The sequence below is a fragment of the Uranotaenia lowii genome, chromosome 3 (genome assembly GCF_029784155.1).
Source record: "Uranotaenia lowii strain MFRU-FL chromosome 3, ASM2978415v1, whole genome shotgun sequence".
NCBI classification, from domain to species: domain Eukaryota; kingdom Metazoa; phylum Arthropoda; class Insecta; order Diptera; family Culicidae; genus Uranotaenia; species Uranotaenia lowii.
The window spans coordinates 262,430,803-262,440,350 of NC_073693.1; the positions used below are offsets into that span (position 1 = coordinate 262,430,803).

The 9,548-nt window shown below is 44.7% G+C and overlaps 3 protein-coding genes across 3 annotated transcripts; 2 read left to right on the forward strand and 1 right to left on the reverse strand.

Annotated features, from left to right (window-relative positions):
- The first annotated feature begins 430 nt into the window (after positions 1 to 430).
- LOC129753353 (uncharacterized) lies at positions 431 to 2,002 on the forward strand. Its single transcript, XM_055749173.1, has one exon. The coding sequence runs from the start codon at positions 431 to 433 to the stop codon at positions 2,000 to 2,002; it is 1,572 nt and encodes a 523-aa protein (XP_055605148.1).
- Positions 2,003 to 2,095: 93 nt separating this feature from the next.
- LOC129753354 (uncharacterized) lies at positions 2,096 to 6,004 on the reverse strand. Its single transcript, XM_055749175.1, has one exon. The coding sequence runs from the start codon at positions 6,002 to 6,004 to the stop codon at positions 2,096 to 2,098; it is 3,909 nt and encodes a 1,302-aa protein (XP_055605150.1).
- A 1,627-nt stretch (positions 6,005 to 7,631) lies between these two features.
- LOC129753355 (uncharacterized) lies at positions 7,632 to 8,720 on the forward strand. Its single transcript, XM_055749176.1, has one exon. The coding sequence runs from the start codon at positions 7,632 to 7,634 to the stop codon at positions 8,718 to 8,720; it is 1,089 nt and encodes a 362-aa protein (XP_055605151.1).
- The last annotated feature ends 828 nt before the right edge of the window (positions 8,721 to 9,548 follow it).

Consider the following 9,548-nt stretch of genomic DNA (forward strand, 5'->3'; position numbering starts at 1 on the left):
ATAATCACTACTACTTCATTACCAAAATCCATTGGTCCAATAAGACCAAGGTTCCCAGGATTGTAGCGAGAACTGTTCCCGATTAAAACATAAAAATACAAGGCCCGAATTTAATCGGGAGCAGGTTAGTAGCTCTCCAATACCCACAGCTGTGCCACAAGGTGCTTCTCTTGTGTTTATTTCTCAAAGGTTGACGCGGACATCCTACCCACGTGGAACACTTCTCACGTGAATATTGGTCGTTGGTGACACGGAAGCCGGTTACACATCCAAACCAGGTTCGCACCAGTCCTATTGCATGCTAAAGTGCATGAAGGTCATTTTTCGGAAGACGAGGTCGAGTTTGAGGTTACTTCGTAGCAGCGTTCGTGAAGATTCAGCAAAAAGGCATTCTTTTTGTTGGAACAAGGAATTCGTCGGATAAGGTACCATGCCTCAACGTACCTTGAAATCGTCGCTGCTGCGTTTGCGGAACCTGATGACGTCATTCCAAGGAATCTACACGTACATGCAGAACTACGACGACCAGCGGGACGCGCGTGAGCTGGCATCGCGGTTGGAAAGGTTAGATTCGCTGTGGGAGAAGATTGATGAGGCAATGGCGGAGGTTGAGGAACAGTCGGAGGAGGAGGAGGAAGAGAGGTATGTGAAAGAGCGTTTGGATTTCCAGAATAAATTTTTTGAGTTGAAAGGTTTTCTCCAATCCAAAATGCGGGAATATCCCGTATCGAGTGCATCCCTGCCGGTTAACGAGTCGACTTTCGCCGCAACTTCCCATCCGCACGTTAAATTGCCTTTGATCAGTCTGCCTAAGTTTTCCGGAAACATCGAAGAGTGGTTGTCATTCCGAGATCTGTATTTGTCCCTTATTCATCACTCTGAGGATCTACCTGTGATTGAAAAGTATCATTATCTTCGGAGTCAACTAGAAGGGGAAGCCCTCTCTGTTATATCGTCACTTGCGTTAACTCAAGCGAATTACACGGTAGCTTGGGATTTGTTGGTCAAAAGGTATTCGAACAGCAAAGCCCTTAAGCGAAAACAGGTTCAAAATCTTTTCGAGCTTCCTTTTATCAAACGGGAATCAGCATTCGAGCTCCAAGCATTGGTCGAAGGTTTTGAGAAGGCAACGAAGGTGTTAGATCAAGTGGTCCAGGTTGCTGACTATAAGGATTTGTTGCTGATTCATCTGTTGTGCTCAAGGTTTGACGAAAAAACGCGACGTAGCTGGGAGGAGCACACTTCAACGAAGGAAGAAGAAACTCTGAAGGACTTGGTTGAGTTTCTGCATCGTCGTATTCAAATATTGGATTCACTCCCCGGGAAACCCTCCGAACAACATCCACCTCCTATTCGGAAGGCCATTCAATCCAAGGTTACAAATCATGGTGCTTTTCATACTCCATCCCCCAATTGCGTTTGTTGTTCTGAGAATCACCCACTTTTTACTTGTTCATCTTTCGAAAAACTTTCGGTTGGAGAAAGGGAAAACGTGCTACGCCAACACAATCTCTGCCGAAATTGTTTTCGAAAAGGGCATCAAGCTCGAGACTGCAATTCCAAATTCTCGTGTCGTCGATGCAAAGGCCGTCATCATACCCTCGTGTGCTATAAGGCGGGAGAGAACTCTAAGAGCACACCATCTGACGGAAATACACCTAAACGAAATGGTAACCCTAACCCCCAGGCAGGTACTTCGAATGCCACAATCAGCTCCAATATCGGGAGGTCAGCGAGAAAGGTTCTTTTGGCTACGGCAGTTGTTCTACTGGAGGACGACTATGGAAATTCGGTTTCAGCTAGGGCACTTTTAGATTCGGGATCTGCCAGTCATTACGACCACAGCACGGGTACCTATGACAGCAGGTATCAGACGGGGTATACCCAAGATTACAGTCAATCTTATGGTACCACCGCTGATTACACCGCTACGACGGAAGCATACCCCACCCAGCAATACGATGAACGAACAGCGTACGCAGGTTATGATTTCGCAACTTGAGGTATACTTCATAACAACACTCCATAAAACAGAACAATCACTCGATAAATTCACGCCGTGAACAGAGAACGAAACCAGATTTCCTTAAGTCTTTCAGTTCAGATGAGAAAACTTCTTTTTGAACCAAACGAACGAGCTGTTTTCGGCATCGATGAGTTCGGAAAGTTTGATCCTTGTTGTTTTTATTCTCTCTTCAGCAGGTTTTCCCAAATTGTAAAGATAACGGCGACATAGAACGGTAACACGAAGAAGCTTAAAATAGCATTTAAAGTGAGCAAAATACCAATCGTTGAAGGTGCCTTCGTTTTCAACAACTACACCTACCACCTTCTTACGTTCTTCTTCGTGGACATTTTCTTCACAGGGTTGATCGATTGAATTAGGCCATTGCTCGGAGTCCTGTGCTAACCATGGGGGGCCAGTCCACCATGTTTGATCGGTGACAATTTGCTCAGCGTTGAGCCCTCGGGATAATTGATCGGCGGGATTCATTTTACCTGGAACATGTTTCCAAGTGCAATTTTGGGTGAAATTCTGGATAGAAGAAACACGATTGGCCACGAATGTGGTCCAAGTGCTAGGGGTTTGTGCCAACCACTGTAGAACGGTTCTAGAATCTGTCCAAAAATATGTTTCAAGGGGGGCTTCCATAGATTCCAAAACCTTCACGTACAGTTCTGCTGCTAACAAAGCTCCACAGAGCTCCAATCGGGGAATAGTTTGGCGTTTCAAGGGGGAAACTCTTGATTTGGATGAAACGAGAGATACTTGTGTTTTTCCTGTGGGGTCTTTGGAAACCAAATACATGCAGGCACCATATGCCTTTTCGGAGGCATCCGAGAAACAGTGGAGCTGTTTCTGATTCGCAGAAGCTAAACCAACGAAGCGGGGAATGCGGAGATCTTTTAAATTTGGGAGAAGGGAATAAAATTCTGTCCACCAGTCTGTTAAGGGTTGGGGTAGGAGTTCGTCCCATCCAATAGGGTTACCATCTTTATTTTTCTGCTCCCAAATCAGCTGCATAAATATTTTGGCGCTCGTCACCACCGGTCCTAGTAATCCTAACGGATCGAAAATTTTAGCGATGTTGGATAGTATTTTCCGTTTGGTAAGCTCTTCGGGAATGATTGGGGAAATTTCGAAATTGAACCGCAGCTCATCAGATTTTGGCTCCCACACTAAGCCAAGTGTTTTGACCGTTCGATCACGTTCAAAGTCAATGCCATCGTCCAAAGGAATTGCCAAATTCTCAGCAATGACTCCTTCCAGTACTTCTGGGAGGTTGGATGCCCATTTCCGTAATTTAAAACCTCCACTAAGTGCCAATTCATCCAGCTCCAAGCGAATTTTCTTCGCTTCAGTTGTGCTGTTGATTCCGGTGATTAAGTCATCCATGTATACATCTCTGCTAAGTCTACAAGCAGCTAGCGGAAATTTTTGTACCTCGTCGTCTGAAAGCTGTTTCAAAGTTCGCGTAGCCAGATAGGGAGCTGATTTTGTACCATATGTTACTGTACGGAGTTCATAAGTTTCAATGGGAGCTTCTGAAGAAAATCGCCAAAATATGCGCTGTAACGGGTAGTCTTTTGGGTCAATCCAGATTTGCCGGAACATTTTTTCTACGTCGGCAATGAGGAAAATCGGGAAAAATCTACTGCGCATAATAAGAGTTCGCAAATCGTCCTGAACTACAGGGCCGTTCAAAAGTATGTCGTTCAGAGATGTTCCTAAGGATGATCTACTGGAGGCGTCAAAAACAACTCGCACGCGAGTGGTGGTGCTTGAGGATTTTATAACCGGGTGGTGTGGTAAATAAAAGGCGATTGTGCTATCCGAAAGATTATCTGCCTTCCCCATATGACCGCAATTGAAGTACTCTGTCATGAATGCATGGTATTCGTTTTTCAAATTTTCATCAGAGGAGAGTCGTTTCTCAAGGTTCAGAAACCGTCGCATTGCTGAAGTTTTGGAATCCCCCAATTTGTTCAACGCATTTTCGCACTTCGGTAAGGCTACTGTATAACGACCATCCTTTCCACGTTTCACCGATTCCAAATAAAGTTTTTCGCATTGTGTTTCTTCCACAGAATAGTTTACAGTACGACTTCCGTTTTCGCATTCCCAAAACTTCGCCATAAGGTTCTCCAACGAATCTAAAACCGCCAAATGTTTGCATGAAATTGGTTCTTCCTTGCTGTTAGCTACGCTTCCTGTCACTAGCCACCCGAAAACCGAATCAATTAAACTTGGGAGACCATTTCCCAACGGCAGGCGTTGCTTAGAGGGAAAGAAATTGAAGAAAAACTCTCCACCGAGTAAAACATCAATTGGATTAGTTCTGAAAAACCCTGGATCAGCTAGTGTGATTCCTTTCGGCAGATTCCAAACCGTCTCGGAGAAAGAAGATGTTGGTAAATCCTCGGTTACTTTCGGTAATACATAAAAATCCATCATTTGGGCGTAATTAGAGTTTTTCGAGCGAACCATAGCACGAACCTTTTCCTTGGTACTAGTAGGGAATTGACCTATTCCGCTGATCTGCACATCAGCTCTGTTCCTTTTGAAGCGAAGTAGTTGCGAGAAATGTGAGGATATTATGTTGCACTCAGATCCCGAATCTAAAAGTGCCCTAGCTGAAACCGAATTTCCATAGTCGTCCTCCAGTAGAACAACTGCCGTAGCCAAAAGAACCTTTCTCGCTGACCTCCCGATATTGGAGCTGATTGTGGCATTCGAAGTACCTGCCTGGGGGTTAGGGTTATCATTTCGTTTAGGTGTATTTCCGTCAGATGGTGTGCTCTTAGAGTTCTCTCCCGCCTTATAGCACACGAGGGTATGATGACGGCCTTTGCATCGACGGCACGAGAATTTGGACTTGCAGTCTCGAGCTTGATGCCCTTTTCGGAAACAATTTCGGCAGAGATTGTGTTGGCGTAGCACGGATTCTCTTTCCCCAACCGAAAGTTTCTCGAAAGATGAACAAGTAAAAAGTGGGTGATTCTCAGAACAACAAACGCATTTGGGAAGTGGAGTATGAAAAGCACCATGATTAGTAACCTTGGATTGAATGGCCTTCCGAATAGGAGGTGGATGTTGTTCGGAGGGTTTCCCGGGGAGTGAATCCAATATTTGAATACGACGATGCAGAAACTCAACCAAGTCCTTCAGAGTTTCTTCTTCCTTCGTTGAAGTGTGCTCCTCCCAGCTACGTCGCGTTTTTTCGTCAAACCTTGAGCACAACAGATGAATCAGCAACAAATCCTTATAGTCAGCAACTTGGACCACTTGATCTAACACCTTCGTTGCCTTCTCAAAACCTTCGACCAATGCTTGAAGCTCGAATGCTGATTCCCGTTTGATAAAAGGAAGCTCGAAAAGATTTTGAACCTGTTTTCGCTTAAGGGCTTTGCTGTTCGAATACCTTTTGACCAACAAATCCCAAGCTACCGTGTAATTCGCTTGAGTTAACGCAAGTGACGATATAACAGAGAGGGCTTCCCCTTCTAGTTGACTCCGAAGATAATGATACTTTTCAATCACAGGTAGATCCTCAGAGTGATGAATAAGGGACAAATACAGATCTCGGAATGACAACCACTCTTCGATGTTTCCGGAAAACTTAGGCAGACTGATCAAAGGCAATTTAACGTGCGGATGGGAAGTTGCGGCGAAAGTCGACTCGTTAACCGGCAGGGATGCACTCGATACGGGATATTCCCGCATTTTGGATTGGAGAAAACCTTTCAACTCAAAAAATTTATTCTGGAAATCCAAACGCTCTTTCACATACCTCTCTTCCTCCTCCTCCTCCGACTGTTCCTCAACCTCCGCCATTGCCTCATCAATCTTCTCCCACAGCGAATCTAACCTTTCCAACCGCGATGCCAGCTCACGCGCGTCCCGCTGGTCGTCGTAGTTCTGCATGTACGTGTAGATTCCTTGGAATGACGTCATCAGGTTCCGCAAACGCAGCAGCGACGATTTCAAGGTACGTTGAGGCATGGTACCTTATCCGACGAATTCCTTGTTCCAACAAAAAGAATGCCTTTTTGCTGAATCTTCACGAACGCTGCTACGAAGTAACCTCAAACTCGACCTCGTCTTCCGAAAAATGACCTTCATGCACTTTAGCATGCAATAGGACTGGTGCGAACCTGGTTTGGATGTGTAACCGGCTTCCGTGTCACCAACGACCAATATTCACGTGAGAAGTGTTCCACGTGGGTAGGATGTCCGCGTCAACCTTTGAGAAATAAACACAAGAGAAGCACCTTGTGGCACAGCTGTGCGTATTGGAGAGCTACTAACCTGCTCCCGATTAAATTCGGGCCTTGTATTTTTATGTTTTAATCGGGAACAGTTCTCGCTACAATCCTGGGAACCTTGGTCTTATTGGACCAATGGATTTTGGTAATGAAGTAGTAGTGATTATCCAGTCTGGTATGTCAACCGTGGTAAGCCAACCGTAGTAACCAATCGTCCGTCGCAAACCGATCGCCCTCGAAATCCGTTTTCGTAGGATATGGAATAAAAACCAAGCGTGATACCAGGCAAACAATGATGAAACCTTGGAATGCTACTCACATGTGCTAAATTTATTCATGCCTTGTATAAATTTAGTAAACTGGAACTCAGGAACTTTGCATGCAGATCCTAGTCCTTCCGGGGTGGTATTGGCCAGGGGTAAACCTTGGAATTGGAGATGGGAGCCTTTGACCAAAAAGACACGTGTGAGCAGCCTTTGTATCCTTTGTTGTACCACGTCTATTGTTGCATGCAGCGATGGCGGACGATCCACAAAATTTGGCACGTGCTTTCCAAATTATCCGCAAATTTCGTTGAAAATCCTGGTTCCGTGCCTTCAACCGATATCCGGCTCGAAGGACCATATGTTGGGAGGTTCAGGAACGGTGAAGGTCCGGGATCGTAATAAAAAATTGCATTTACCGAACTTGCGGGCGCGGGGTCAATGACCGGTTCAATATGGACTTAGCCAAATTTTCCACTTGGGCACCTTATTATTTTCGATTTCAATATTACCGGATTTCGCGGAATAAGTGCAAACACCGTGTTTAGGGGAAGCAAAACATGCACTGTATTGGTTTTTTTTAACTTTTAATCTACTTAAATTTAATTTAGAATTACATGCGTTTTGGACTTAATTCTACGGGATGCACGGACACGATATCTTCGGTTGGTTGACCCAGACTGCTGCTCGGGATCCAAAACGGCGGGCTCCAAACTTCGGCTGGAGCTCGGCTGCAGACAATAGATCGTGTCACGATCGTTTTGGGGCGAAATATTTCCCACCCATTGTTTTCCACCTATTGTTGGGTGATGATCGACAGTTGGACGTCGCGACGACTCACAGCATCTGGCTACCAACGAGTTTTGTAGCGACGAGGGGTTTCGGTATTCAACACGAGGGGGTTTGTTAGCAGCAGAACTGTACGTGAAGGTTTTGGAATCTATGGAAGCCCCCCTTGAAACATATTTTTGGACAGATTCTAGAACCGTTCTACAGTGGTTGGCACAAACCCCTAGCACTTGGACCACATTCGTGGCCAATCGTGTTTCTTCTATCCAGAATTTCACCCAAAATTGCACTTGGAAACATGTTCCAGGTAAAATGAATCCCGCCGATCAATTATCCCGAGGGCTCAACGCTGAGCAAATTGTCACCGATCAAACATGGTGGACTGGCCCCCCATGGTTAGCACAGGACTCCGAGCAATGGCCTAATTCAATCGATCAACCCTGTGAAGAAAATGTCCACGAAGAAGAACGTAAGAAGGTGGTAAGTGTAGTTGTTGAAAACGAAGGCACCTTCAACGATTGGTATTTTGGTCACTTTAAATGCTATTTTAAGCTTCTTCGTGTTACCGTTCTATGTCGCCGTTATCTTTACAATTTGGGAAAACCTGCTGAAGAGAGAATAAAAACAACAAGGATCAAACTTTCCGAACTCATCGATGCCGAAAAACAACTCGTTCGTTTGGTTCAAAAAGAAGTTTTCTCATCTGAACTGAAAGACTTAAGGAAATCTGGTTTCGTTCAGCGATCATCGAGGCTACGCTGGCTGGTTCCAATGGTACGCGAAGATGGTATACTCTGCATCGGTGGGCGGCTCGAGCACTCAGACCTGTCCACAGAAAGCAAACACCCCATGATAATTCCTGGAAAGCATCAATTCTCAAACCTTCTAGCTGAAATTTACCACATCCGATTGCTACACGCTGGCCCACAGTTGATGCTAAGCTCTATGCGTCTAAAATTCTGGCCATTGAGTGGAAGAGACCTTTGCAGACGAATCACACACCAATGCTTAACCTGTTTTCGCATGAAACCCAAACTCCAACAACAATTTATGGGCCAATTACCATCACCACGAATCCAGGCATCCAGAGCATTTACCCACACAGGAGTGGACTATTTTGGTCCCGTCTACATACGACAAGGCTACAGAAAGGCACCGATCAAGGCATACGTTGCTGTTTTTGTGTGCTTTAGCACGAAGGCGGTACACCTCGAGCTGGTTTCGGACTTGTCCACCGCCAAGTTCGTCCAGGCTCTCCGTCGCTTCATAGGCAGAAGAGGGAAATGCGCCACTCTTTATTCCGACAACGGAACAAATTTTGTCGGCGCACGTAATCAACTCAAGGAACTGCTCAAAACTCTACGAAGCCGCGACCACCACCATCAGATACTATGTATCTGATTGCCATGCAATATGATTGCCTGAAAGAAATTCATGAATTGGCACAAACACCATCGGCAGGCTCGGTTCCACAGAAGAAACAAAAATGATGTTGATTTTTCAATACAAAATATTCAATTTTCCCATACAAACCTAAAAGTTCACAATTTACTCATGTAAACGTTACTTAAAAATTCTGCGAAAAATCATGGATGAGTTTTAGGCCAAAATCTTGGGAGTACTAATGAACAAAAAAGGAAATGCCAGCAATCATTTGAAAATGCTCACGAAAGAATGTTCAGCACGTATTCGTTTCTTGAAAATAATAACATGTCTCGGAAGCAGAGAAACTCTACTTAAAATCGGTTTTGCAACAGTGATATCGAAACTGTTTTATGGATGGGAAATATTTGAGCCCGAAAATATTATGACGCTCAAAACGACCTACAATAATATGTTGAGAACAGTAGGTATCTGGTGCATTTTGTTCAACCCCAATAGAAGCTTTGTACGTTGAAAATGGCGTTCTTCCCTTTGCATTTCTGGTAGCAGAGAACTGGGCCAGGAAAGCAATATGGATAGCGGAGAGAGCAGACTGTAGTGAAAACTACTTATTGAACCGAGCTAATCAGTTATTATTTGAAACAATCAATCAACGTATACCTCCAATTTATCGTCTCCGAACCGAAACTGCCAAACAGTGGAACGAAAAACCACCTGTAATAGACTGGACAATTAAACACCAGTTTAAGACTGGTGGAAACAAGAGATCAGCAGTCAGCATATTTGCAAACCTCAAAAACACGAAATACCGTTTCAGAAAAGAAGTGTACACTGACGGCTCACTTG

Excerpts from the sequence above, each read along its gene's own strand:
- LOC129753353 (XM_055749173.1), top strand. The coding sequence starts at position 431 with ATGCCTCAACGTACCTTGAAATCGTCGCTGCTGCGTTTGCGGAACCTG.
- LOC129753354 (XM_055749175.1), bottom strand. The coding sequence starts at position 6,004 with ATGCCTCAACGTACCTTGAAATCGTCGCTGCTGCGTTTGCGGAACCTG.
- LOC129753355 (XM_055749176.1), top strand. The coding sequence starts at position 7,632 with ATGAATCCCGCCGATCAATTATCCCGAGGGCTCAACGCTGAGCAAATT.